This window comes from Caloenas nicobarica, chromosome 33 (genome assembly GCF_036013445.1).
Source record: "Caloenas nicobarica isolate bCalNic1 chromosome 33, bCalNic1.hap1, whole genome shotgun sequence".
NCBI lineage: Eukaryota > Metazoa > Chordata > Aves > Columbiformes > Columbidae > Caloenas > Caloenas nicobarica.
Window position 1 is genome coordinate 1431727 of NC_088277.1, and position 27942 is coordinate 1459668.

The 27942-nt window shown below is 60.3% G+C and overlaps 4 protein-coding genes across 4 annotated transcripts in view; 2 read left to right on the forward strand and 2 right to left on the reverse strand.

The window, feature by feature from the left end:
- The window catches only part of COQ10A (coenzyme Q10A), a 34678-nt gene that overhangs the window by 3095 nt on the left and 3641 nt on the right, over positions 1-27942 (forward strand). The window lies entirely within an intron of this gene.
- Positions 151-5340, forward strand: SLC39A5 (solute carrier family 39 member 5). The gene is given in 12 exon segments (XM_065654190.1): positions 151-486; positions 583-605; positions 679-736; positions 811-985; positions 1908-2077; positions 2695-2829; positions 2907-2967; positions 3043-3249; positions 4203-4283; positions 4608-4700; positions 4703-4797; positions 4883-5340. Coding segments are annotated over 12 exon segments (1575 nt in total). The 5' UTR covers positions 151-159; the 3' UTR covers positions 5033-5340.
- On the reverse strand, positions 6919-10931 carry LOC136000442 (uncharacterized). The gene is made up of 2 exons (XM_065654248.1): positions 9399-10931; positions 6919-7276 (listed from the first exon to the last, which is right to left on the reverse strand). The coding sequence occupies exon 1, from the start codon at positions 10710-10712 to the stop codon at positions 9465-9467; it is 1248 nt and encodes a 415-aa protein (XP_065510320.1). The 5' UTR covers positions 10713-10931; the 3' UTR covers positions 6919-7276; positions 9399-9464.
- ANKRD52 (ankyrin repeat domain 52) lies at positions 11036-27832 on the reverse strand. The gene is made up of 28 exons (XM_065654228.1): positions 27720-27832; positions 24990-25073; positions 24311-24389; positions 23700-23770; positions 22812-23012; positions 22613-22700; positions 21524-21666; positions 21170-21382; positions 20396-20474; positions 19796-19910; positions 19629-19711; positions 19422-19539; positions 18769-18837; positions 18420-18560; positions 18234-18311; positions 17941-18052; positions 17368-17439; positions 16843-17044; positions 16476-16563; positions 15946-16063; positions 15637-15856; positions 15286-15373; positions 15122-15205; positions 14851-14996; positions 14611-14693; positions 14133-14215; positions 12627-12718; positions 11036-11911 (listed from the first exon to the last, which is right to left on the reverse strand). The coding sequence occupies exons 1-28, from the start codon at positions 27744-27746 to the stop codon at positions 11679-11681; spliced, it is 3210 nt and encodes a 1069-aa protein (XP_065510300.1). The 5' UTR covers positions 27747-27832; the 3' UTR covers positions 11036-11678.

Consider the following 27942-nt stretch of genomic DNA (forward strand, 5'->3'; position numbering starts at 1 on the left):
CCGCGGGCTCATCCTGGGGCTGGTGGCCCTGGGGACTGTGGCTACTGGGGGGACACCCGGGGCGGGGGGGGTTGTCCCAGGGCCACCACCTCTCACCCCAGCACCCCCTTCTCCCCCCCAGCACCACCGGGGACCTCCCTCCGCCGCAGGATCGGGCCCATGGGCCCCCGCGGGCTCCTCCTGGGCGCCCTGGGGCTGGTGACCCTGGTGGCCCCGGGGGCCGGGGGGGACCAGGGCCCGCCGGCGGGGGACGCGGCGCAGGAGCACGGGTACTACCTGGGGCAGCTGTTCGGGCAGTACGGCGCCAACGGGACGCTGCCCAGCGAGGGGCTGGCGCGGCTGCTGGGCAGCCTGGGGCTGGGCCGCGTGCGCGTGGTGCAGATCCAGCACGAGGAGCTGGGCCACGGCCACGTCACCCACCTGGACCTGCTGGAGGTGCAGGACGACAAGCACCGGCACCGCCACCCCCTCGCCGAGCACGGCGGGGCCCCCCCGCGCACCCCCAGGTACCCGCGGTGACGGGCGATGGGTGACGGGCTGGGGTTTCGGGGCGGGGGGGCTCATCCGTGTCACCTCCCGCAGCCCCCAGCCGCTGCTGGTGACGAGCTGGACGGAGCCACCACCCGCCGAGCCCCCCGGTGCTGGGGACACCCCCGCGCCCCCCCGGCCGGAGCTGAGCTTGCTGGGCAGGGTGCTGGGCCTGGAGCACTCGGGCAGCGACCACCCGCACCATGATGTGAGCGGGGACCCCCCCCTTCCCAGCTCCTTGTGTCCCCCGCGACACGCCCCTCACTGTGACCCCCCCCGCAGTGCCTGAATGTCACGCAGCTGCTGGTGAATTTTGGGCTGGGCGCCGTGTCGCGGCTCACGCCGGAGCAGTTCACGCTCCTGTGCCCCGCGCTGCTCTACCAGATCGACAGTCGCGTCTGCATCCGGCACCGCGACGAGGTGACGCCGCCGCCCCCGGGGGGGACCCTGTGGCCAGGTAACCCCAACACGGGACCCCCCCCCCCGGCCCTGGTCATCCCCCCTGGGACCCGCTGTCCCTGCAGCCCCATCCCCAGGTCCCCAGCAGCTGGTCCCCGTGTCCCCTGGTGTCCCATCCCTGGTCCCCCATCATCTGGTCCCTGTGTTCCCTGTCCCTGCATCCTGGTCCCCATGTCCCCTGTCCCTGCATCCTGGTCCCCCATCATCTGGTCCCCATGTCCCCTGTCCCTGCACCCTGGTTCCCCATTATCTGGTCCTCATGTCCCCTGTCCCTGGTCCCCCATCATCTGGTCCCCATGTCCGCTGTCCCTGCACCCTTGTCTCCCATCATCTGGTCCCTGTGTCCCCTGTCCCTGCATCCTGGTCCCCCATTATCTGGTCCTCATGTCTCCTGTCCCTGGTCCCCCATCGTCTGGTCCCCGTGTCCCCCGGTCCCCCATCATCTGGTCCCCATGTCCCCTGTCCCTGCACCCTGGTCCCCCATTATCTGGTCTTCATGTCCCCTGTCCCTGGTCCCCCATCATCTGGTCCCCATGTCCCCCAGTCTCCCATCATCTGGTCCCTGTGTCCCCTGTCCCTGCATCCTGGTCCCCCATCGTCTGGTCCCCATGTCCCCCGGTCCCCCATCACCTGGTCCCCGTGTCCCCTGTCCCTGCATCCCCCTCCCCGGCTCCTCCACAGTCACATCTCCATGTCCCTTGTTCCCTCACCGCATCTCTCCAGCATCTGGTCCCCGTGTCCCCACTCCTGCCACCCCCTCCCTGCAGCACCGAGTGTCCCCCATCCCCGGGTCCCATCACCCACATTCCCAACCCTGGGGTCCCCATCCTGCATCCCCAAGGACCCCTCCCCATCCCGTGTCCCCATCCCTGGCTCCTGCTCCCCCCCGTCCCGCCTGTCCCCGTCTCACCCCCCCGCAGCGCTGGGCTGGGGGCTCCTGGCCGTCACCTTCGTCAGCCTCCCGTCCGCCCTGGCCGTCGTCCTGGTCCCGCTGCTGAGCCGCCGCCGCTTCCACTCTTTGCTGGCCTTCCTGGTGGCCCTGGCCGTGGGGACGCTCTGCGGGGACGCGCTGCTGCACCTCTGGCCCCACGTAGGTACCCGTGCCCGGTGGGACGCTCGCGGGGGACCGGGGTGGCCGTGTCCCCTGAGCTGCCGTGTCGCCCCTGTCCCCTGACCCACCACATTGCTCGTGTCACCTGAACCACTGTGTCACCTGTGTCCTCTGAGCCGTGTCCCCTGATCCACCACATCGCCGATGTCCCCTGAGCTCCCGTGTCACTCGTGTCCCCTGATCCACCACATTACCGGTGTCCCCTGAGCCACCGTGTCACCTGTGTCCCCTGATGCACCACATTGCCCATGTCCCCTGACCCACCACATTGCTTGTGTCCCCTGAACCACCGCGTCACCTGTGTCCCCTGAGCCATGTCCCCTGATCCACCACATTACCTGTGTCCCCTGAGCCACCGTGTCACCTGTGTCCCCTGATGCACCACATTGCCCATGTCCCCTGACCCACCACATTGCTCGTGTCCCCTGAACCACTGTGTCACCTGTGTCCCCTGAGCCATGTCCCCTGATCCACCACATTGCCAATGTCCCCTGAGCCACCACATCACCTGTGTCCCCTGAGCCACCACATCGCCAGTGTCCCCTGAGCCACCACGTCACCCGTGTCCCCTGAGCCGCTGTGTCACCCGTGTCCAGGGGCAGGGGCGGCACCAGGAGCCAGCGGAGCCGGGGGCTGCGGTGCTGCCGGGGCTGGCGGTGCTGGGGGGCATCTACCTGCTGTTCCTGCTGGAGCTGCTGCTGGGGACGCTGCGGTGCAGCCGGGAGGCCACGGTGAGAGCCGCCGGCACCGGGTGGGGTGCTGGGGTGGCACCGGCTCCATGTGCACCCAACGCCTCTGTCCTCCCCAGGGACGCTCCACCGGGGAGACGCCCGATGGGGCCGCGGGGGGCCCGGCACCGTCACAAGGGGGTAAGACCCCCCACACACCCCACAGCGCCCGCGACCCCCAGTCCCGGCCCCCACCCCACGTCTCTCCCACCACAGGGGCTGAGCTGCAACACCTGACGGCGCCGGAGCTGGAGCTGAAGCCCCACGGACACCCCCACGGACACCCCCACGGACACCCCCACGGACACCCCCACGGACACTCCCACGGCCCCGCGCTGCCCCCCAGCCCCGGGGCCACCGACATCGTCTGGATGGTGGTGCTGGGGGACGGGATCCACAACCTGATGGACGGGCTGGCCATCGGTGAGGGACACGGGGACCGGGGGACAAGGGGGCAAAGGGACTGGGTGATGTGGGGACAAGGGGGACACAGGGACAGGGGTGCACAGGAGTGCACAGGGATTGGGTGACAGGGGGACAAAGGGTGCACAGGGACAGGGGACACAGGCACGGGGGTACATAGGGGTGCACAGGGACCAGGTGACGGGGGACAAGGGGTGCACAAGGATCAGGTGATGGGGACAAGGGGCGCGCAGGGATCAGGTCACGGGGACAAGGAGTGCACAGGCACTGGGTGGTAGGGGACAAGGGGTGCACAGGGACCGGGTGGTGGGGACAAGGGGCATGCAGGGATTGGGTGGCAGGGGACAAGGGGCGCACAGGAATCGGGTGATGGGGACAAGGGGCGCACAGGTCACCGGGGCGTGAGGTCTGTGCAGACCAAGGCTGAAGGACTCCTCTTCTCTTTCTTTTCTCTTCTCTTCTCTTCTCTTCTCTTCTCTTCTCTTCTCTTCTCTTCTCTTCTCTTCTCTTCTCTTCTCTTCTCTTCTCTTCTCTTCTCTTCTCTTCTCTTCTCTTCTCTTCTCTTCTCTTCTCTTCTCTTCTCTTTTCTCTCTTCTCTTCCCTTCCCTTCCCTTCCCTTCCCCTTCTCTTCTCCTCTCCTCTCCTCTCCTCTCCTCTCCTCTCCTCTCCTCTCCTCTCCTCTCCTCTCCTCTCCTCTTTTCTCTTCTCTTCTCTTTTCTCTTCTCTTCTCTTTTCTCTTCTCTTTTCTCTTCTCTTCTCTTCTCTTTTCTCTTCTCTTCTCTTTTCTCTTCTCTTCTCTTCTCTTTTCTCTTCTCTTCTCTTTTCTCTTCTCTTCTCTTTTCTCTTCTCTTCTCTTTTCCCTTCCCTTCTCTTTTCCCTTCCCTTCCCTTCCCTTCCCTTCCCTTCCCTTCCCTTCCCCTCTTCTCTCCTTCTCCTCCTCCTCTTCCTCGCAGGCATCGCGTTCTCCCGCAGCCCCTCTCTGGGGCTCAGCACCGCGCTGGCCGTGCTCTGCCATGAGCTGCCCCACGAGCTGGGTACGTCCCCCTCCCCCCGGCTCCGCCGTGTCCCCCCCGTCACCCCGTCACCCCATCACCCCATCACCCCGTCACCCCATCACCCCATCACCCCATCACCCCGTCACCCCCGTCACCCCCGTCACCCCCGTCACCCCCGTCACCCCATCACCCCGTCACCCCCATCACCCCATCACCCCATCACCCCGTCATCCCCGTCACCTCCATCACCCCCGTCACCCCCGTCACCCCCATCACCCCGTTATCCCCGTCACCTCCATCACCCCCGTCACCCCCGTCACCCCCATCACCCCGTCACCCCGTCACCCCCTCGTCCCGCCGCAGGTGACCTGGCGGTGCTGCTGCGAGCGGGCACGGGCCCCCGCACCCTCCTGCGCCTCAACCTGCTCTCGGCGCTGCTCTCGGGGCTGGGGGCCGCCGGGGGGCGGCCGTGGGGCAGAGCGCGGCCCACGTCACCCCCTGGCTCCTCACCGCCACCGCCGGCACCTTCCTCTACGTGGCCTTGGCCGACATGGTAAGGGGGTGGCCGGGGGGTGGTCGGGGCGGGGGGCCGGTTTTGTGACACCCCCTGACCCCCCCCCCGCGCCGTGGTGCCGCAGCTCCCCGAGGTGCTGCGGGGAGCCCAGGGCCCCGGGGGGGGCACGTGGGGCCGGTTCCTGCTGCAGAACGGGGGGTTCCTGCTGGGCGGCGGCATCATGTTGGGCATCGCGCTCGCCGAGGGACACGTCCGCGCGTGGCTGCAGCCCTGAGCGCCCCCGGGGGGGTCGGTCCCGTGTCCCCCCCCGTCACCCACCGCAGATGGGACCCGCGGCCGGAGCCACCGCGACCCCAAATGTGCCCCCGGGACCGCAAATGTGCCCCCGGGATGGGACTTTCTCCCCTGCGGCCCCCGCCGGGGGTGCCCTCGCCAGCCGGTGTCCCCTCCCGGGGGCACCCAGCACTCCCGGGGATGGGACGGGGGGGTCCCGTCCCGCTGCCCCCCCAGCTGCTGGTGCAGGAAGGACGCCAGCCCGGAGAAGCAAAAGCATTTTAATAAACATCATCCATTCAAAGCCACAATATGAGGAACAGGACTTGGCCACGACTTACATTGTATAAAATAGATCAAGTCTGAACGCTTTTCTTTTTTGTTTTTTTTTGTTTTTTGATTTTTTTTTAGTTCTTTTTCCCCGAAAGGTGATGCGGGATTTCTGAAAATACAGCTACGGCACATCCCAGACTAACGCAGCTGCTCGCGGGGCTCAGGCCGGGGGAGACGGTGGTTTTGGGGACGATGGGTTTGGGGATGATGGTTTTGGGGATGATCGTTTTGGGGACGATGGTTTTGAGGATGATGCTTTTGGGGATGATGGTTTTGGGGATGATGGTTTTGGGGATTATGGTTTTGGGGACGATGGTTTTGAAGACAATGGTTTTGGGGATGATGCTTTTGGGGATGATGGCTTTGGGGATGATGGTTTTGCGGATGATGGTTTTGGGGACAATGGATTTGAGGACGATGGTTTTGGGGATGATGGTTTTGCGGATGATGGTTTTGGGGACGATGGATTTGAGGATGATGGATTTGAGGACAATGGTTTTGGGGACGATGGTTTTGGGGACGATGGTTTTGAAGACGATGGGTTTGGGGATGATGCTTTTGGGGATGATGGTTTTGCGGATGATGGTTTTGGGGACAATGGATTTGAGGACGATGGTTTTGAGGACGATGGTTTTGGCGATGATGGATTTGAGGACAATGGTTTTGGGGACGATGCTTTTGGGGATGATGCTTTTGGGGCTCATCTCCTTCTTCTCCTACACGTCCCCTCCCATTCGCTCCCAAGAACCGGGAGGGGGTTCAAACAGCTCCGTGTTTCCCTCCCACGACACGAAGGGGTTTTGCTCGCTCCGCGTTCTGCAGCCGATCCGGGGGGGGGGGGGGCAATTTCAGGGCTGATTTTGGGGCTCCCCTCTTGTGCTTTGAAGCAGTGGGTGAAGGAAGAAGCACCTGGGGGGGACACGGGGACACCCCCCTGGAGGAGCTGGTGGCGGGGGGGGGGGAGTGAAAATGGGAGACGAAGCTGCTGCTACAGCGGGTGCTGGGACCCCCGGCCCCCCCCGAGCCGAGCGAGGGGCTCCGGGTATTGCCAGAGGTAGGTGTGGACAGCGCAGAGCTGCTAATTAAAGCGGCTCTTCGTTAACGGCCCCGCAAACGAGCCCGAAACGCTCCCGTCCCGCGCTGGCAGGAGAGCACCAAAATAATCCCCAAATCCCCAAATAATCCCCCAAATCCCGTCCAGCCTGGGGATAGGCCCCGGGTTTGTCCCAACCCCCCCCCCCTAGAACCCCTGGGGACCCCCCAACTTTCCTTTGGTGGCACCTGCAGCACGTCCCGTCCCCTCCATGTCCCCCCCTCCAAGGGCAAAATTCCGGAGCGGGACAACGAGTGTCACCCCCAGTGTCACCCCCCCCATCCCGCAGCCCCCGAGCACCAAAGAACCGGCGGATTTGGGGAATTCGCCCCCCCCCCGCCCCCCCCAGAACCAGGAGGACAAAAAGCAGGGGATGAAACTTGTCACCCCCGGTCCCCACAACGTCCCCCCCGCCGCGACCACCCGGGGCTCAGCTCCAGGTTTCCATGCGTTTCCTTTATTAGTTTTTCAAGTTGGCGAACAATATCGACACGACAGGGTCGAGTAAGGCTATTTTTCCTCATTTTTCCTCTTTTTTGTTTGTGGGGTATTTTTTCCCCCCCCTCCTCCTCCCCCGCGCAGGACACACGGACACGCCGGACGGGGGGACGCGGGAGGACGAGTTGAGGTCGGTCCCGTCTCATTCCCAGAAATGTCGAGGGGTTGGGTTTAACCAAAGGGTCTCGGAGCTTCGGCCAAATCTCGGGTTTGTGGGTTTGGGTTTGTTGGTTTGTTTTTCTGGGGTTTTTTTTCCTCTTTTCAGCGAGTGCTGAGGCCAGAAAAATTCAGGCAGGAGAGGGTTGAACGGCTCCTGGTGTCCTTGGGGAAAAGGAACAAAAAAAGGGGAAAAAAAAAGGAAAAAGGGAAAAGGGAAAAGGAAAAAGAGAAAAGGAAAAAGAAAAAATAGTAATAATTAAAAAAAAGAAGAGAGAATAATAAGAAAAAAAGAAGGAAAAAAGGAAAAAGAAAAGGAAAAAGAGAAAATGAAAGGAAAAAGAGAAAAGGAAAAAGGACAAAGAAAAAAGAGAAAAGGAAAAAGGAAAAAGAAAAAAGAGAAAAGGAAAAAGGAAAAAAAGGAAAGCGAAAAGGAAAAAATAGTAATAATTAAAAAAAATAATAAGAAAAAAAGAAAAAAGGAAAAAGAAAAAAGAGAAAAGGAAAAAGAGAAAAGGAAAAATAGTAATAATTTAAAAAAAGAAAAGAGAATAATAAAAAAGAAGAAAAGAAAGAAAAAAGGAAGAAGAAAAATGAAAAAATAGTGATAATTAAAATAAAGGAAGAAGGAAAAAATAGTGATAATTAGAATAAGGAAAAAAGGAAAAAAGAAAAAAGGGAAAAAAAGGAAAAAGAAAAAGAATGATTAACAAAGAAAAAAGAAAAAAGGAGAAGTAATTAAAAAAATTTAAAAAGAAAAAATAATAATTAAAAAAAATAACAAAATAAAAAATAAGAAAAATAAAAGAGAAAAAAGAAGGAAGAAGAGCAAAGAAAAAACAAATGGAAAGAGTAATAATTAAAAAAAGGGGAAAAAAGAAAAAATAGTAATAATTTTAAAAAAGAAAATAGGAAAAAGAAAAAAAAATAGTAATAATTAAAAAAAGAAAAAAAATAATTAAAAGGAAAGAAAAAAGAAAAAAAAGAAGGAAAAAAAGGAAAGCAAAAGGAACCCCCCCAAGGCTCCAGGGGGGCATTTTCCTTTGGTTTCTGGCTGCGGGGGGACGCGGGGACCCCAAAAACCAGCAGAAAAGCCCCAGCCTGTTTCTGGGCTCTTTGCCGTCCGCTCTTCGTTCCGGTTCGTCACTTGTCACCCCGGGGGTGTCACCGCCACGCTCGGCTTGTGGCGGGGCCGGGGCGGGGGGGTCAAACCAAACAGAAATTAAACACCCCGTTCCATTTCGGGGCAGTTTTGGGGGTTTTTTAGCGCTGCCGGGACGCGAGGACTCGACCGGAGCTCCCGAGATGGGGGGAAATAGTGGGGGGGAATGTTGCTAAAGCAAAGTGAGAATTCCCAATCGCCTGGAGCTGGGGTTTGGGGGGGTCAGGCCCCCGGCCCCCCCGGCCGGTACATTCAGCAGTTCATATGGCTCCGCTCGCGCCGGCGCTGCCAACGCACCCGCGCCTTGAAATGCATTTGTGCTGTTTTTTTTTTGTTTTCCTTCCTTTCTTTCTCTCTCCAAACACACCTTCCCTTTGTTCATTCATTCCCTAGAAACATTTTTTCCTTTTTTTTTTTTTCCTTTTTTTTTTTTCTTTTTTTTTTCTTTTAAATTAGAAATGAAAAAATAAACCCAAAGGCGCTCTCCGCTCTCTCCCGTGGGATGCTCGAGGGAATCCGGACTCATGCTTGAACAAAAGTGCTTATTACTTGAAGCAAGTGCTTTGGACCAAGCGGGAGGAGAGAAACTTCCTTTTTTTTTTGCGGGGTGGGGGACCCGAAACCAAGAGATTTAAGTAGCGTCGGGGTTGGGGAGGGGGAAGCCGAAAAGTTTGGTGAAGAGCGAGAATGGTCCGACTTTGGCATCAAGGTCCAAGTTGGGGGGGTGGGGGGGGGGCCGGGGAAGTTTCCCTCCATCCCTCTTTTAACAACGCACCGGGGAAAACCATCACGAAACAAACAAACGAAAAGAAAAAAAAAAATCTCGTTTTAGCAAAATAAACGCGATTATTACCGAACACTTGGATTATTACTGAAATCGTCAAGCTGTGCTGTCGAATGGATACGATAACAGCGTTAAAGGAGAACAAGACTGGGACCCGCGGGGACACCGGCCGCGTGTCCCCTCCCACCCCAAAGCGTCCCCCCCCCGGCCGCGGGTGCGCTGCTGGAGCCTCGTGCCCCCCGTCATTATTATTCTTCTTCTTCTTTTTTTCCGTAAGACACAAGGGGAAGGGAGGGAAAGATCCTGGCTAAGAGCAAAGAGCGGATATTTCTATTTCCTACCTATTTTATTTCTGCGTGGCGCTGCGGGTGGGGATGGAGAAGCCCTTACGGAGATCACACTGATTGTCACAGAGCTTTTCGGCGTCGCGGCGAGCGCAGGGACAAGGCCAAGGGAGAGCTCGGTTCTCTTCTCCGTGCGAAGCAACTGAAAACCACGGTAATACTCCGAAGAAAAAAAAAAAAAAATAATAAAAATAATATAACAAAACCCAAGCGGGGGGGTGGCGAAGGAAAAGCAGCATTTTCTGTGTGCTCCGAGGGACGCGCTCGCCCTGGTTCAAGCAAAACGGGGCACGGGGGGGGTTCCCCCCGGTGACACCTCGGTCCCCTCCACGTGCCTGAAAAATAAACCACTTTAGCCCTTGAAGACGCCGGCTCAGGACTTTGGACCCATTTTCCTGCCCCGCGGAGATAAAGCGACGCCGAAATCCCCCCCGGCGAGGGCCGGAGCTGCGTGTAAACAGTCTTGGGGTTCCAGTTCTCGGCCCGACGCCGCGAGGGGTCTGACGGCTGGGAATTCAAGTTTCGTGAGTTTATTCTGGTTCTGAACTGAGGTACTCGGTGCAGAAAGGGTAACACTTTCTTTCTTTCAAGCAAAAGGGATTTGGGGGGGAGACGCCGTCGGCCGGGGACGCGATCCTGTCCCGGCGCCGAGGGAGGGTCCTGCTCCGAAAAGGGAAAATCCCCCCGCCCAGAGATCCAAAAAGGGACAATTCCCCGGAGCGGCCGCTCCCCCGGCGCCAAATTCTCGAGTGCTTTACCGAACAAAGTGCAGGTTTGGTAACGGGACCAAAAAAAAAAAAAAAATAAAAATAAACTCCTCCGCGAAACGCAAAGGGAAATGTGCTTTATCACCCAAAGGCCAAGACTGGAATCTCCGTATTTGGTTCTAAGAGTTTCAGCTTTGGTAAAAGAAACGAAGAGCGCGGGGGGGCCCTGCCCGGTGAGCGCCCCGACAGGAGTCGCCTTCGCGGCTTTTTTAAAAATAAACGAGACAAAATAAAAAAAGACGCGATATCTTATTTTGGTTACGGAAACGCTTTTTCTCTCTGCGGAGGAGCCGCAGCACGAGGGTCGAGCGGCCACCGAGGACACGGGGGGGGACGCTGGGACCCCCATATTGGGGACAAGCCGGTTCCCAAAACGCTCGTCACCCCATCGGCTGCGTCTTTGGCTTCGAACGGACTCGCGATACGGAGACGAAAAGCGGCGGGTTCCGCACATGACGCCGTTACAGTAACTCGGAAGGACAAAAAAAAAAAAAAAACAAACCAAAAACCAAAAAAACGGAAAAAGAAAAACCCAGTGCAACATTCTCGAATGCTTCGAACCTGCATCATAAATATGATCTCTAAAGTTAAAAACAAAAAAGAACAAGCCCGAAACGAAGAAACAATGATCCCACGAACACGCACGCTAATAATCCTGCCGAGATGCTGCGTTAGAAAAATAAACACAGACTTACTGAAGGTTGTGAATAAGGACTTCGAAGTGCATTTTTTTCCTTACGAGAAGGCTTAAAACTTTCAGAATATTTTTTTATGGTTTTTGTTTTGTTTTGTTTTTTAAGGTAAATGCTCGTTTCTTTATAAATAACTTTTTTTTTTTAAAAAAAAAAAAAAAAAAAGCAACACTGACTCTCGCATGGAAACGGCCGCGCAAAACAGAACGAAAAGAAAACCAACCCAAAAAAAAAAAAAATCAAAACGAGAAGCTTTTCTTAGGATTTTTGCCAAGAAATCAACCGACCGACCAACAGAATCCCTAAAGTGCCTGGTGAGGGGGGAGGCTCCAGCAGGGCAGCAGCGGCGCCCGTGTTTGCATATCAACCACAGCTGCCAAAAAGGAGATTTTTAGTGTCCCGGGTACAGTAGATCGTGATTCAAGTGTCTGTATTGGAATTAAAGGACGAGCGTGAGGAAAAGAAAAGAGAAACGGCGTCTGCGAGGCGGGGACCCGTTTCCCAAGAATCCCACCCCAAATCTCACCGAGAGTTCAGGCGTCGCCGTCCCGGGGGAACCCAAACCCACCTCGATTCACCCCAAAAGCCGGGGGACAAAGCTCTGCGGCGCCCGCCTTGAGGAGCGATGGAGAAGGGGCAGGGGACACGTGCGGCGCTCGTTAAGCTAATTACCAGCGCCGGACGAGGACGCCCTGAACTCTTGGCCCGCCCGGCCGCGCTCCAAGGGCTCGCCCAGTCTTGTTCTCCTTTAAAGTGCCCTATATTTATAGAATTTCTAAATAAATATAATAAGATATTCGGTCACCCGGTGGCGGGGGCTACTCGGAGTAGCAGCCGTCCAGGCCGATGGCGCTGGGCCGCTCCTGGCCGTAGGCGCCGCCGTTGGGCAGGGGCCCGCAGGCCTTGGCCGCGATGCCGCAGTTCTTGAGGAGGTTGAAGCTGAAGGAGCCGATGGCGTCTTTCGGCGGAAAAGGCTTCATGGTGGAGAGGATCAGTGCCAGGCAGTCGGCCACGTCCTTGTTGGGGGCACAGGCCAGGGCCGGGGTGTGACCTGGGGGGGACAGACCGGGGTGACGAGGCGCCTCGACACGGGTGTTTTCACCCCAAACTGACGCGCCGGGGTGTTTATTCGTCTTTTAAAACACCCCGCGATGGCATCGAGGCGCTCTGGGAGCACCCACGGAACCGTCCCCTAGCCCTCCCTGCAGACGTGACCGGAGTTTTCACGACTCAAAGGCGTTCCAGCCGAGCAAGAGCTTCTGGCCGCGACAACCAGTTTGAGCGGAGACCCATTGCTGGGCTGGGTCTGCGCCAGGGGGAAAGATGCGTCTCAAACACCTGCCAGACCTGGAAAATGCTTTTACAGGGCATTGCAGGGCGCTAATAATTGAATCGCAGAATCGTTTTGGGTGGAAGAGCCCCTCAAGATCGAGTCCAACCGTTAACCCACCCCTGGCACTAAAGTGTCCCCAAGAATCTCATCTCTGTGTCTGTTCGACCCCCTCCAGGGATGGCGACTCCAGCACTGCCCTGGGCAGCCTGTTCCAATGCCCCACAGCCCTTTGGGGAAGAAATCACCCCGAATTTCCAACCTCAACCTCCCCTGGTGCAAATTGAGGCCGTTTCCGCTCGTTCTGGTGCTTGTTCCTTGGGAGCAGAGCCCGACCCCCCCCGGCTGCAACCTCCTTTCGGGCAGTTGCAGAGTGAGGTCTCCCCTCCGCCTCCATCACGCTGAGCCCCCCCGGACACCCCTGCGGGACACGAACCTTCTTCATCCACAGCCAGCACGGTGGCACCTCTGCTGAGCAGGGCCTGGACCACGGAGGCCAGCCCGTTCCGCGCGGCAATGTGGAGCGGCCTGGGGGGAAAACGGTGTCAGACTGCAAAGTCTTTTACAGCTCCGGCTAAAACAGGGGCCCCCGTGGGCGGCTCCGCGGGCGAACACGGGCTCACACGGGCACACACGGGCTGACACAGGTTAACATGGGCAGACATGGGCTGACACGGGCTCACATGGGCTGACACGGGCTCACATGGGCTGACACGGGCTCACATGGGCTGACACACACGGGCTCGCACGGGCACACATGGGCTGACACACATCGGCTCACATGGGCTGACATGGGCACACATGGGCTCACATGGGCACACATGGGCTGACACGGGCACACATGGGCTCACATGGGCTGACACGGGCACACATGGGCTGACACGGGCACACATGGGCTGACACACACGGGCTCGCACGGGCACACATGGGCTGACACACATCGGCTCACATGGGCTGACACGGGCACACATGGGCTCACATGGGCTGACACGGGCACACATGGGCTGACACACACGGGCTCACACGGACACACATGGGCTGACACACACCGTCTCACACGGGCTGACACACACGGGCTGACACGGGCTCACATGGGCTGACACGGGCTGACACGGGCGCACATGGGCTGACAGACACGGGCTCACACGGGCTCACATGGGCACACATGGGCTGACACACACCGTCTCACACGGGCTCACATGGGCTGACACACACGGACTGACACGGGCTCACACAGGCTGACATGGGCACACATGGGCTGGCACACACGGGCTGACATGGGCAGACACAGGCTCACATGGGCTCACACAGGCTGACACACGCAGGCTTACACAGGCACACATGGGCTGACACACACGGGCTCACATGAGCAGACACGGGCGCACATGGGCTGACACGGGTGCACATGGGCTGACAGACACGGGCTCACATGGGCACACATGGGCTGACACACACCGTCTCACATGGGCTGACACACACGGACTGACACGGGCTCACATGGGCTGACACGGGCTCACATGGGCTGACACGGGCAGACACGGGCTGACACGGGCAGACACGGGCTGACACACACTGTCTCACACGGGCTCACATGGGCTGACATGGGCACACATGGGCTGACACGGGCTGACAGACACAGGCTCACGCAGGCAGACGTGGGCTCACACACACGGGCTCATATGGGCACACATGGGCTGACACACACAGGCTCACACGAGCGGACACGGGCACACATGGGCTGACACACACGGGCAGACATGGGCTCACACAAGCTGACACGGGCAGACATGGGTTGACACACATGGGCTCACCCGGGCTCACCCGCTCGCACGTTCTCTGCTCACCCGCTCGCACGTTCACCACTGCCCCACTCCCCCCTCTCCCCACAGCATCGCCCCCCGGCCCAGCCCCGTTTCCCCCGCGCCGGCCGCCCCGTACTCACATCTGCAGAGCACTGTTACTTGCATTGATAAGGCCGAGGTCGTGGGTTTCCCCCAGGATCAACAAGGCACACTTTTCATGGCCCTGCCAAGGACACACGGCCGTTTGTGACACGTGAGCAGGGACGCGGTGCTGCTCAAGTGGAACAGGGTTCCCCGAGATACAGAAACATTCCCTAAACCCGACATTCTGCAAGGGTTCCCCACTCTGGCAGGGCCTGAGAAGCCAAACTGCCGTCCCCTCCGCACCATCTCCCGCCTTTGGTGGACACGCTGACCACAAAGCTGCTCCTACCACACACAGAGAGGGGATCCCTGAGAAAAACAGAGACTGATTTACAACCCCAACTGCCCAAAACTGAACCAGGAGCGTCTGTGCGGGTCACGACAAGCAGAGCAAGCCCAGGGCCCTTGCCCCCATATACAACCCTCCTCATTAAGGCGACAAGGTGATGGTGATGGCGAGCGACCGTTCCCTACCTTGCTGCAGGCCAGGTGAAGAGCCGTGTTCTTGTTGACGTCCAGCACAGTTATATTTGCTTTCGCTTGGTACAGCAGGAACTCTGGAAGGAGGAGGGAAAGCCGCTGGTGAGGGGCAGCAGCACGGAGCCCAGGAATGGGGACAGAGGAAAGGCCAGCGGAGGGGACAACCCGGCTCCAGGGGACCCGGTGACGGCACAGGGCAGTTCGCAGCCCGTCCCAGGGACACCGGCCACGCACCGAGGGCCGCGGAGTGCCCGTTCTCCGAAGCCATCATGAGCGGGGTCCTCCCCAGCTTGTCGGTCGTGTCCACCTCGGCCTGGTGGCGCAGGAGCAGCTGTAAACCGTGGACGTTGTCTGCAAAGGCAGCAGCGTGAAGGGGGGTCCTGGGGAGAGGAGAAGAGAGAGCAGGTGAGAGACACGTCTGGGGACGTCAGAGTCCCCCGGTGCCACCGGGAGTCACAGCCACCACCCGGCAGCGGTGACAGGAGAGGGATGAGGCTGTGCTCACCTTCCTTTGGCATCTCTGCTATTAACAATCTTGGCACCTAATGCTTCCACCAGCATTTCCGCAGTGCCGTCCTGGTTGTTAATTCTGCAGCAGGGGACGAGAGGAATGTTAGGAGGACAAGAAGCAGCGTTAGTGACACAGGGCAGGTCCCCAACACCACTTACACTGCACAGTGCAATGGGGTAAAGGGGTTTCCTTCTAGGTACGCAAACGGGTTGTGTTCAAGTAACAATTCAAGACAATCTTCATGCCCTGTGAGGAGAGACAGAAATACATCAGCAAGAAGGGACCCTGGGTTCCACCTCATTGAATCAGAGAACCATTTTGGTTGGAAAAGACCTTTAAGATCACCGAATCCAACTGTTAACCCAACTCTGGCAACAAACCCATGTCCCTGAGAACCTCATCTCTGTCTGTTCAACCCCTCCAGGGATGGTGACTCCACTACCGTCCCGGGCAGCCTGTTCCAATGCCCGACAGCCCTTTCCGCAGTGACGGCACAGCCCGGTCCTCACCACTGTACGAAGCCCAGTGCATCGGCAAGTAGCCGCTGTAATCCACCACGGAATCCAGAGGGTCGGTGGAGAGCGCTGCCTGCAGCAGGGTCCGCAGGACCTCCAGGTGCCCGCACGCCGACGCGAAGTGGATGGGGGTCCGGCCTTTGAAATCCCGACACAGGACGAAGGCATCGTGGTCCAGCAGCGCGGCCAGGCAGTCCTCGCAGCCCGTCACGGCCTGCGGACCCAAAAACCGCCCCGGGTTCAGAGCTCAGCCGAGGAGCACGAGCAGAAGCTGCCGCACTCCAGGCCCGGGGATGCACTCACCCCTCGGTGCAGCGCGGTCCGGCCCCGTTTGTCCGCGGCATCAGCCGTGGATCCTTTCTCCAGCAGGAGGTGGACACAGTCGACGTGGCCATTCATGATCGCCAGCATCAGTGGGGTTCTGTGGGGAGGAGAGTGGGCTTGGAAATCATCGAATTACAGAGTCGTAGAATCATTTTGCTTGGAAGAGACCCTCAGGATCAGCGAGTCCAACCATAACCCAGCTCTAGCACTAAACCATGGCCCTAAGAACCTCATCGAAACACCTTTTAAACCCCTCCAGGGATGGTGACTCCACCACTGCCCTGGGGCAGCCTGTTCCAATGCCCGACAGCCCTTGGGGAAGAAATTGTTCCCAAGATCCAACCCCAACCTCCTTCTCCAGCCCCTTCCCCAGCTCTGTTCCCTTCTCTGAACTCGCTCCAGCACCTCAAGGGCTTTCTAGTCATGAGGGGCCCAAAACTGGACTCAGGATTCCAGGTTTGGCCTCCCCAGTGCCCAGGACAGCTCCCAGTACACCCGGACAGACTCACTGGCCGTGGATGTCCATGACGTCGGTGATGTCCGCCCGCTCCCCGCTGTCGATCAGGAGGTGCAGGGAATCTGTGTTCCCGTTGGCAGCTGGAGACGAGGCGGGACGAGAGGAGGAGTCAGACAGACGGACGGAGGGGTCCCCTCCTTCCCGCCACCAACCCACGGAAGGGGAAATTTGTTAGGCGGTTGCTGAGCTACGGGATTGATTAACACGTGCCTGGGCTGCGCTGAACGCACGTGCGCGCAGAAGCTGCTGGTGAGCAGCTGAGCCACCGGGACCCTCGGTTTGTGCACCAGCACCATACTGCCCCACAACCCCTTCCCTGGCTGCCCCAAGTGTCCCCAGCCCCACCTGTCCCCTGTCACCTGCAGCGTGGAGAGGCGTCCACTTCCTCTTCCTCTCCTTGACCAGCGCGGACGCGCCATGGCTGGTCAGCACCTCCACGCACTCGGTGGAGCCGCGCTCCGTGGCGAGGTACAGCGCGGTCCGACCCTTGTGGTCCCGCACGTCCAGGTTCACCAGGGTTTCGGCAAGTGTCTTGAGGGCTTCACAGTGACCATTGTAGGCCTGGGGACGGAGCGGACACGTCACGGCGCTTTCCCCGGGGTGCCGTGCGTGCCCTCGCCCACCCGCCGGTGCGGGAGGTGGCTCCAAACCGCAGCGACCCCGAGTCCTGTGGGGAGCTGGGACTTCAACACATGAATCAACGGGACTTTGACCCATGGCCGGCAGGGAAAGCTGTTCCCAGCCGCCGCCTTTCCTCATTCGCGCCGCTCGGCACCGCGAGCTGCCGGGACGCAGCCGGAGCCGGCACCGCTCCAAGGCTCGGCGTGAATTTTGCACGGAGCCAAGTGTCCCCGTAACCCTGGGGCTGGGCCAGCCGTACTCACAGCTAAGTGCAAAGGGCTGACTGGAACGGTGCTCTCCACGTCCTCCAGGCAGTTAAAAGACATTTCCAGGAGCTGCAATGGCAACAACACCGAACCGTAACCGATCCCGGGTTTGCGGAGGCTCTGACAGACACTGGGCTTGGAAATCCCGCTCATTCGCTCCACAATGACCCGAATTTTGGGATGGGACCTTCATTGAGCTGGCTCTGGGCTCTGCACAGTCACATCAAGTCCACACTATCCCGAAGCTCCTCGCTGTGACTTCCTACACCCCCACGGCCGCAGCACAGGCATTTCAGGCCACTACAGGGCATTTTCTGCACTGTGGGAGCTCTTCCTTGGTCCTCAGGCTCTCTTTTCAAAGCCCAACCTCGCTCTATGGCCAGGGATTTAGACATCCACAAGTCCAGGTGATAAAGCTCATTCCTCCCTCCAGGGATCCCTTCCAGACCCAGGGCTTCCCCCGGGGTGTTCCTGGCACAATGGCTCCCCAGGAGCCCCCCAAAATCTGCCTGCTGTACCCAAGCACAGCTCCTTGCGGGGGTCTCCGAGGGTTTTTTGCAGCCCACTCACCAGTTCGAGGTTCTGCCTGTTGCCGTACGCGGCTGCGTAGTGGACAGCGGTGTATCCCTGCTTGTCCCGCAGGGACGGGTCAGCACCATTATCCAGCAGGAACTCCAAACAACTGCGACGAGCAGGAGAAAGGGGAGATGAAGAAAACGGGGGGACCGGAGGGGCAGAGCTTTGCAGGGACCCCCACACTTTGATCCCTCAGGCCAGGGAGCGCAGGCAAAGCCCCTGGAAGCGGGACTGGGGACAGACAGGCGGGTTTGCGTCCAGAATCAAACCATGGTGTGGGGACTCACAAGAATGCCTCCTTCAGCCTGGACTCCTTCAGCGGCTCCTCGTCGCTGTCGTGGCTGTTTCCTGAATGAGTCTCCGCTCTGAAAAGGCAGAAACCAGCTCCAGTTTGCTGATCGTCCCCTCGGAGAGCTCCCCTCCCCACAAACCGTCGTCCCCAGCAGCGAGGAGCGTGTCCCCGAGTCGCTCACCTCCTGTACGTGTCCGAAGCAGCAGCATAGTGTAGGGGGGTGCAGCCTTTACAGTCGGCCTCGTTAATACTGGCTCCCGCCGTCACCAGTGTCACCGTACACTGGTAGCTGCCGTTGGCAGCCGCGTAGTGCAGTGGAGTCCTGGGGAGAGAAGGAAAAGGGGCTCAGTCACCCCCAGGTTTGGGTTGGTGGCTCCTCCTGAAGAGCCAGAGCCGGACGCGACGGGGGGGAGAGGGGAGCAGCTTCACACACCAAACGCCACGAAGGTGCCACCACAACCGCGGTGCTGTGGGCTGCGGCTGCTCCAGGGCCGGAGGAATCGCCCCTGCTCAGCCCGCAGGACACTCACCTTCCGAATTTATCTCTCCTCCTCAAGTCAGCACCGCTGCTCAACAGCAAATTAAGACATTCAACATTCCTGTGGGAAGGAGGTGAGTTAGACACGGATCAGAGGGACCACAGCAGGAGCGCAAACTCCTCCGAGCTGCGGACAAGACAGCGACGCTTCTCACGAGCCGAAGCTGAATTTGGTTTGTCACCTCCGGGCAGCAGAAGAGCCGCCGCGGCTGGGTGCTGCACACGCCAAGCTCTGCCCTGCTCCCCAGAAAATAACGAGGACCCCAACGGGACCCCGCGCCTCTGCGGCACCGTGCGAAATCAAACTCCCCAGCACACAATCCGCAGCACGTACAGAGCCAGCGAAACCCCCGCTGCTTTTCAGGTATCAGCCCCTTGGCCCTTCACAAACCCCCGGCCAAGGAAGCGTTTTAACCCCATTTTTAAGACGGGAGCAACCGGGACGAGTCAGAGCCAGCGGCAGAACAGGAGCAAAAGTTTTCCATGTTCATTCCTGCTCTAAAACCAGGTCTCCGCTCTCTCCCAGCGCCAGGAATGGCACCCAGGGCTCCGACCCCCGGTCCCACCAAAGCGCAGCACCGTGCGGAGAGGACGAGGGTCCAGTTTGGGTGGGGGCAGCCAGCGACCCCCCCGGGCACCGCTCACCCTCCCGAAGCAGCAGCGTGGAGGCAAGTCCTCCCGAGGTTGTCCGGCGTGTTGATATCGAAGCCCGCAGACAGCACGTGCTCATTGCTCAGCGAGGAGACGATACTGTACAACTGACCTGGGCGGCGGGAGGGACACGGGCTCGGGGGGATGCTCGGGGGCCCTCCCGGTGTCCCCGCGCAGGAAAGTGGGGAACGAGCCACTCACCTGAGGAAAGTAGCTTACGACAACAGTCTGAGAATCCGAAGAGAACAGCTAAGTGCAGAGGGAACATGTCGTGGATCCCACGCCTGTGGGGATGACAGGAGTGGGGACAGGTCGTTTCTGTGTCCCCCAGTGCCGGGCAGGGCCAGGGAGGAAACGTCCCACCTTACCTTGCAGTGTCAGCACCATTCGTCATCAAAGTACTAATTAGCAGCTCGTGGCCGTATCTAGCAGCAACGTGTAGGGGGGTATTGCCGTATTTGTCAGCGCAGTCAATCTCGCTGCCTAGAAAGGGGAAGACAAGAGCTTCACCAGCGAGTCTCTGCATCCCAGCTGCTCTGACGGCCACGTCCCCACCTCAGGGACACGGCGATATCTCGAGTCCTTTCAGCATCGCGTAGGGGAACTGTAATGAGAGCCTGCAGGTACCCTGTGAGCCCAGGGCATCAATCAGACCTCTCCCCGTTCCCCCACGAGCAGATGCACCCAGCCCCAGAGCCCGCAGCTGCACCTCAGGTGCCTGCCAAGCGACGAGAGATCGTCTTTCAGGCTGGACGCTGCAGCGGGAACGTTCTGTGGCTGCGGCAGCTCTGACCCAGCTGGAATTTCGGTCCCCGGGTCTGTGCTTCGCTGCCCTCGAGGGCACGCGCTTAACAGGACCGAGCGATGACTGTCAAACTCGCAAACCCTCCGAGCAGACGCGCGGGGAGGTGCTGGGAAGCACAAGGAACGGCCGGGCTGAGCCCGGGCTGGACGGAGGAGCCGCTCACCGTTCTGGATGAGGATCTGCGAGCGCGTGAACCGTCCGTGGATGGCGGCCATGTGCAGCGGGCTCTTCCCTTCCTTACTCTGCGGAGAGCAACGAGGCGTCACGACGGGCTCCCCAGCACCCCCACCAAGCTCCCCCAAGCTCTCCCGCACCTCCCTGAGCTCCCCAGCACCTACCTGAGCTCCTGAGCTCCCCAGCACCTCCCTGAGCTCCTCTGAGCTCCTTAGCACCTCCCTGAGCTCCCCCAAGCTCCCCAGCACCTCCCTGAGCTCCCCAGCACCTCCCTGAGCTCCTGAGCTCCCCAGCACCTCCCTGAGCTCCTCTGAGCTCCTCAGCACCTCCCTGAGCTCCCCAGCACCTCCCTGAGCTCTCCTGAACTCCTCAGCACCTCCCTGAGCTCCCTCGAGCTCCCCAGCACCTCCCTGAGCTCCCCAGCACCTCCCCGAGCACCCCTCGAGCTCCCCAGCACCTCCCTGAGCTTCTCAGCACCTCCCCGAGCTCCCCAGCACCTCCCTGAGCTCCCCCAAGCTCCTCAGCACCACCTCGAGCTCCCCAGCACCTCCCTGAGCTCCCCAGCACCTCCCCGAGCACCCCTCGAGCTCCCCAGCACCTCCTTGAGCTCCCCTGAGCTTCTCAGCACCTCCCCGAGCTCCCCAGCACCTCCCTGAGCTCCCCCAAGCTCCTCAGCACCACCTCGAGCTCCCCAGCACCTCCCCGAGCTCCCCCCGCAGCCAGGGGCTCCCCCAGCCCCACGCTCAGCCCCCCAGCCCCACACCTGGAAGTTGACGTCGGCCCCGTTGTTGACGAGGAGCTCCAGGCACAGGGCCCCGTTGGTGGAGACGGCGGCGAAGTGCAGAGGGGTGAAGCCCTTCTCGTTGGGCTGATTGACGTTGGCGCCATAATTGACCAGCTCGTTGGCCACGGCGTCTTGGCCCATGTAGCAGGCGATGTGAAGTGCAGTGTTGCCGAAGGAATTTGGTTCATCAATCTGCGGGAAGAACAAAACCCCGGAGGATTTGGAGATGCAGGAGGGGAAAAAAGGCAGCTGGGAGCCGGGCAGGGCTCCCGGTAGCACCCAGCACCCTCTCCCGCTCCTGTCCCACCCCGCTCGCGGCCGTGGGGGTCTCACCTCGACCCCCAGCCTCAGCAGGTGACGCACGACCTCGATCTGGCCGCTGGCAGCCGCGGTGTGCAGCAGTGTGTAGCCCTTCTTGTCCTTACACATCACGTCAGCTCCCCGGGCCACCAGCAGCTTCAGAACTTCCAAATGCCCTGTCCGGAGAGAGCGGTGAGCAGCCGGGAAAGGGGGAGCTGGGCTCTGGGGAGCCCCAGCGCCCCGAAAGGTGGAGCCGTAGGCAGGAAGCAATGTGGGAGAAGAAACCTGACCAGTTATAGAATGAGGGAATCATTCTGGGTGGAAGAGAACCCCAAGATCAGCAAGTCCAACCATAACCCACCCCTGGCACTGCCCCATGTCGCTGAGAACCTCATCTCCACGTCTGTTCAAGCCCTCCAGGGATGGTGACTCCACCACTGCCCTGGGCAGCCTGTTCCAATGCCCAACGGCCCTTTAATGAATAAATTTTCCCTAATTTCCAAACTCAACCTCCTTCTCCAGCTCCTTCCCCAGCTCCGTTCCCTTCTCTGAACTCGCTCCAGCGCCTCAAGGTTTTTCTTGTTGTGAGGGACCCAAAACCAACCCCAGAATTTGGGTTGTTAAACTGGGACTTTCCTTGTCAAACTTCTGCTCTCCTGGGCTTTTGATCCACGAGCTGCTCCTCCACAAACTTAAAAAAACGCTGTTTAATGAGGAATTTGTGTGTTTTTGCAGGAGAAAGGCCGTTCCACTGCAACGAAGCCTCTTTCACCCAGAAGGGAAACCTCCTGCGTCACATCAAGCTGCACTCAAGCCCTTCAAAAAAACCCTCTGGATCGTCGAGTCCAACCATTAACCCAACACCGGCACTAAAATGTCCCCAAGGATCACATCTGTTCAACCCCTCCAGGGATGGTGACTCCACCACCGCCCTGGGCAGCCTGTTGCAATGCCCGCCAGCACTTTGGGGAAGAGATTCTCCCAAATTTCCAATCTCAACCTCCCCCGGTGCAACCTGAGGCCGTTTCCTCTCGTCCCGTCGCTTGTTCCTTGCGAGCAGAGCCTGGCCCCCCCCAGCTCCAACCTCCCAGGTGGGCGCAGAGCAGGTCCCAGCACACCCACCTAGGAAAGCCGCCCAGTGGATGGGCTGCCGGTCCTTCTTGTCGCAAGTGCTCAGGTTGGCGCCTTTGTTCAGCAGCAGGTTCACCATCTGCGGGGAAGCGGGAAGTGGTGAGACGTGCGGCCGCCGTTCCTCCCCGCAGGCCCGGGAAGCCGGCGGGGGGAACGCGCAGGGGGACGCGCGCGGGACCCCCGTGCCCACCTCGAGGTGGCCGCTGTGCACGGCGTGGTGCAGCGCCGTGCGGCCCGTGCGGTCTGCCACGTTGACGGTGCTCAGCAGGGGGACGATGGCCTCCACGCACTTGGTGGCCCGGTTGGCGGCGGCGACGTGCAGAGGCGTTTGCCAGTACTTGTCGCGGGCGTTGACGTCCGCCGAGTGCTTCAGGAGGAGGTGAAGTGCCTTCTGGTGAGGCAGAGACAGAATCATCCGATCATTTTGGGTGGAAAAGCCCCCTCGAGACCGAGTCCAACCGTTCCCCCACTCTTGGCACTGACCCACGTCCCTGAGAACCTCATCTCTGTCTGTTCAACCCCTCCAGGGATGGAGACTCCACCACTGCCTTGGGCAGCCTGTTCCAATGCCCAACAGCCATTTCACAAAGAAATTGTCCCCAATATCCAATTTGAACCTCAATGTGTGGTGACTCGCCCTGCATGTCCAAGTCAGGGCTCCAACGGACACGACCACAGAGTTTCTCGCTCCCCAGCAACTCAAAACAGGACAAAGATAAGTGGGGTGAAGTTAAGCCCACAAAACCTGAACAGTCGGGAAATATTTCCAACAAAATTTGTTGGAATTGGCTCCCAAGAGCCCCATCATCCCTCAAAGAAACGTGAAGCTGGATGAGACAAAACCCCGGGAAAAGGGGGAACGGAGGCGTTGTGGGGAAACTCCACACGCGAATTCCTGAAGGATGCAGGGAAAAAACACGGAGATTTTTCTCCAGCTCCCATTTTCAGCCTCTGAGTTACGCCTTTGCGCCCTCTCCACTCTAACGGGAACAGCCATCCCCACCAAAACCAGGCGGGACGTGGACAAGAGGAGCAGCACAGCCCCATCTCCCCGGCGCAAGGAGTGCACAGAACCCACCTCATTCCGAGACGCCGCCGCGCGGTGCAGCGGGGTGAGCCAAACCGTGTCCTTTGCGTTAACGTTAGCACCTGCGGAGCAACAAGCGGTGTCGGGGACAGGGAGGTGACCTCCGAGGCACCCGCCGGGCGAGAGGGGACCCCGCGCTGAGCGTTGAGACAACTGCAGATCCACATCAGCCCCCGGAGCTCCCGCTTTCCTCAACACTCAGCCGGGAAAAAAATCAACGCAGGGCACGTCAGGGCGTCCCACGCTCTGCAGACGGGGCTGAACGTCCCCTGTCCTGTTGAATGAGCCCTCACAAAGGATTTCCCCGTGCTCTCCGTGTCGGGGTCAGGCAGGATCACAGCAGCCTCGGGGTTCCCCACGCAGCCGGAGGGAGCGAAGGGTGGCTTGACGCCAAGTAACACGAGGCAAATCTGAGTTAATCCCCTGGTTTTCAGCTGCCTCCTCTCCACGAGCAAGTGAAAAACACCGCACCCTCCTCCGGCACCAACGCCAAACACCTCCCGGCTCAGTTTCCACCTCGGCTACTTCAGCGCCAAGACATGTCTCTGTCTGAACAAACCTCCCCGGCTTACGGCAGTGATTCCCGCGGTCCCGGCCCTTACCTGACAAGATGAGGAGCTCAAGGATGGCGACATCTCCAATGTAGGCGGCAGCGTGCAGCGGCGTCCGTCTCTCTTGGTCCTGAGGAACAAAAACCGTCTGTGAGTGCGGCAATCCCTCCCAGAACATCCCTCCTGCGCCCGAGCCTGCTCCAGCACCGGCAGTACGCGTGGGGACACGGGATGGGGACAAAACTGCCCAAACCCAGCGCCCTGTGGGGCTGCGCAGCCCTGGGGTGGCGGAGGGGAAACTAATTGCTTTTCACGAGGTTAAAAACTGGAAAACAGCAGTGGTTTTATTTTATTGGTAACAACTTGTGCCGGTACAACCAGGCGGGAGGACGTGAAAGTGAAACCCAGCTGGCGGGTCACCGAACAAGCAACAACATTTCTAAACCTGCACGCGGAAAGGAAATTAAGTGTTAACAATCGTGGTTTTATTCCTCCAGCAGCTGCGCGAGAGCTCAGCGAAACAATCCCAACGCTCTCTCCTGACATGAGAGCACGAGGTGCTGCCGGGTCCCCAGCAGAACCAGCCGGGGACAAAAACCCAACAGGAACGCGCCAAAAAACCACCAGCACGGCCGGGAGCTGCCCCGGTTAGTGCCGCAGCCCGGAGGAGACGCTGCCCCAGAACAGGCTGCTCGTGCCCAGCTCAGCCCGGCGTTTGGGCGGCACTCACCAAGACGTTGATGTTCTCCTTCTGGTTCAGCAGCGACCGCACCTCCTCGATGTCGCGGTTGAAGATGGCTTGGACCAGAGGAGGCTGCAGAGGGAAGGAGAAGCCAAGTCATGGAGATGGCAGCACGGGGAGGACACCAGAGCGAGGGGAACCGGCAGCATCACCAGACGGCAGAGCCTCCGTCCCCCCCATTTAGCCGGGACCCCACTCCAGGAACCAGCCAGGGCCACCAGCAGCTTCCTCGTGTCTGTCCGCGGCTCAGCCAGCACCAGACGCCAATTTTCAAGCCCCCAATGGTGCTCTTCTTGGTTGTTGCTTGGCAAACAGACCCAGGAGCCACCGCAAAAGCCTCCCCGCAGGTGCAAAGGGCCTGGTAAAGCCCGGCCTGGTAAAGCCCGGCCTGGCAAAGCCCGGCCTGGCAAAGCCTGGCCTGCAGCTCCTCCCGTCTCCTGCTGCCCGCGGTTTGGTGAGCACCGGGAGCAGAGCCCTGGCCCAGCTGCCGCAGAACCGGTGGCCGGGCGGCGGGTTTGGTGCCGCCAAACCTCTGGGCATCACCCAAAAACCTGCGCGCCAGTTTCTGTCCCACGGGCCTAAAAAACGCCGTTCTCCTGCCGCAGGTTCTCCGTGGCTTGCCAAACCCGACGCCGACGCGACCCCGGCACAGCCCTGCCCGCCCGCCTAGGCCTGGATCTAACGGTTAAAACCGTGAGTCCCGCTTATCTCCACCTCTGGGAGGAAGAACAGAGCTCGGCTTTCAAGGCAACCCCTTCCAGCAGTTAAGGACGGGGAAAACATCCCAGGTCAGAGGGAAGGCGTGAGTCATTCCCTGGGAATGCAGCAGACTCAGCATCGCTCTTCAGACGTTAAAAAAAAAAGGGTTTTAAAAAAAAAAAAAAAAGGAAAGAATCGCAGACGATAATGATGCCCTGAGCAGTCCCCGGTGGCGCGTGGTTTGCAGCAGCGCTGGGTCTGACACACCCACCCACCATTCACGGGGAAAGCGAAATGTTTTGGTTACCAAGAAAAAAATAATTTCTATTTAAATCCCAGATCAATCTCTCGTCCTCAGCCCTCCCCTCCTCACCCCCCCGCCGGGCATTAAACTCGCCGTATTCGCGATCCCGCGGGAGCGGCGAGGAGATGCAGGCGTAAATGTTTGGTTTTTGAGGGGCCGCGGCCCCGCTGGCCGAATTTGGGGTGGATAAAGGCGGTTTCTGTGAAACGCGCGGGGAAGAGCGGGTGCCCGAGCCACCGCGCCGCCGGGGTCACCGCGCCGGGGACGGGACCGGCCACAGCGCCCAAGGGTCCTGAACTGCGAGCAGCAGGGACAGGGCGCCGGGAACAGGGGGTCCCGGGTGACCCCCCGAGATGGGCAGGGCCAGGAAACCCCCCACTGGGGACACCCTGCACCCCAACATTGTCCCCAAAAGTGACAGGGACATCCTGCACCCCAGCAGTGTCCTCAAAAGTGATGGGGACATTCTGCACCCCAACATTGTCCCCAGGGCCCAATGGGGACACCCTGCACCCCAGCAGTGTCCCCAGGGCCCAATGGGGACACCCTGCACCCCAGCAGTGTCCCCAAGACCTGATGGGGACACCCAACACCCCAGGAGTGTCCCCAAAACCAAAAGGGGACACCCTGTACCCCAGCAGTGTCCCCAAAACCCTATGGGGACACCCTGTACCCCAGCAGTGTCCCCAAAACCCAATAGAGACACCCTGCACCCCAGGAGTGTCCCCAAAATCAAAAGGGGCCACTCTGCGCCCAGGGAGTGTCCCCAAAACCCTATGGGGACACCCCACACCCCAGCAGTGTCCCCAAAACCATATGTGGACACCCTGCATCCCAGGAGTGTCCCCAGGGCCTAATGGGGACACTCTGCACCCCAGCAGTGTCCCCAAAACCCTATAGAGACACTCTGCACCCAGGGAGTGTCCCCAAAACCCTTTAGGAACACCCTGCACCCCAGGAGTGTCCCCCAAACCAAAAGGAGACACCCTGCACCCCAGGAGTGTCCCCAAAACCCAACAGAGACACTCTGCACCCAGGGAGTGTCCCCAAAACCCTATAGGAACACCCTGCACCCCAGGAGTGTCCCCAAGACCGATGGGGACAGCCTGCACCCCAGCAGTGTCCCCAAAACCAAAAGGGGTCACCTTGCACCCCAGCAGTGTCCCCAAAACCAAAGGGGGACACCCCACACCGCAGCAGTGTCCCCAGAACCCCAAGGGGTCACCCCGCACCCCAGCAGCGTCCCCGGGGCCCGGCGGGGACACCACGGGCCGGCGGGGGCGGCGCAGCCGGGGTCCTGCTCCCGCCCCGGGGGTCCCAGCCCCGGCGGGCCGGGGGGTCCCGGAGCGGGGATTCCGCGCTCCCGCGGCGGGGGGTTCTCCCGTCCTCGGGCCGGGGGTCCCATCCCCAGGGTCCCGCCCTTCGCGGGCCGGCTTCCCGCCGCCGCTGGGCCCCGGTTACCGAGCGCGGGTCCCGGCGGCCGCGGGCGGAGCGGAGCGCGGCGGAGGGCGAGCCCGGGCCGGGCCGGGGATGCGGCGGGGCGGCCCGGGGTGGGGGCCCGGACGGCGGAGGGGGACGGGCCGGGGGCCGCGGCCTGGGGCGGCGGCCGGGCCCGGCGGCGGCGCGCACTAGGCCGCGCATCCCCGGGCTGGCGTGGCGGCGCGGCCGGGCGCGGCGCGGGGCCGGGGGGCGGCGGGCGGGCGCGGCGACGGTACCTGGTCCGTGATGCTGAGAATCCCCATCTCGGGGCCGCCCTCAGCGCCCAGCTCCCGGCATCGGGCTCCGGCCGCGGCGGCTCCGCTCGGGCGGCTGGCGGGGCGGGGAGCGCCTGGGCCCGCCCACCGCCCGGGGAGCGGCCGCCGCCGCCGGGGCCGCAGCGCCGCCGCCGGTCGCCATGGCCGGGACCGGGACGCGCTGCGGGAGGGCGGCCCCGGGCCC

Excerpts from the sequence above, each read along its gene's own strand:
- ANKRD52 (XM_065654228.1), bottom strand. The coding sequence starts at position 27,746 with ATGGGGATTCTCAGCATCACGGACCAG. Across the intron at positions 20,475-21,169 it reads GGGCCGACGTCAACTTCCAG|AGTAAGGAAGGGAAGAGCCC; the intron begins GTGTGGGGCTGG and ends TGCTCTCCGCAG. Across the intron at positions 12,719-14,132 it reads AGTAACAGTGCTCTGCAGAT|GCCGCTCCACATTGCCGCGC; the intron begins GTGAGTACGGGG and ends TTTTCCCCCCAG.
- LOC136000442 (XM_065654248.1), bottom strand. The coding sequence starts at position 10,712 with ATGTTGCACTGGGTTTTTCTTTTTCCGTTTTTTTGGTTTTTGGTTTGT.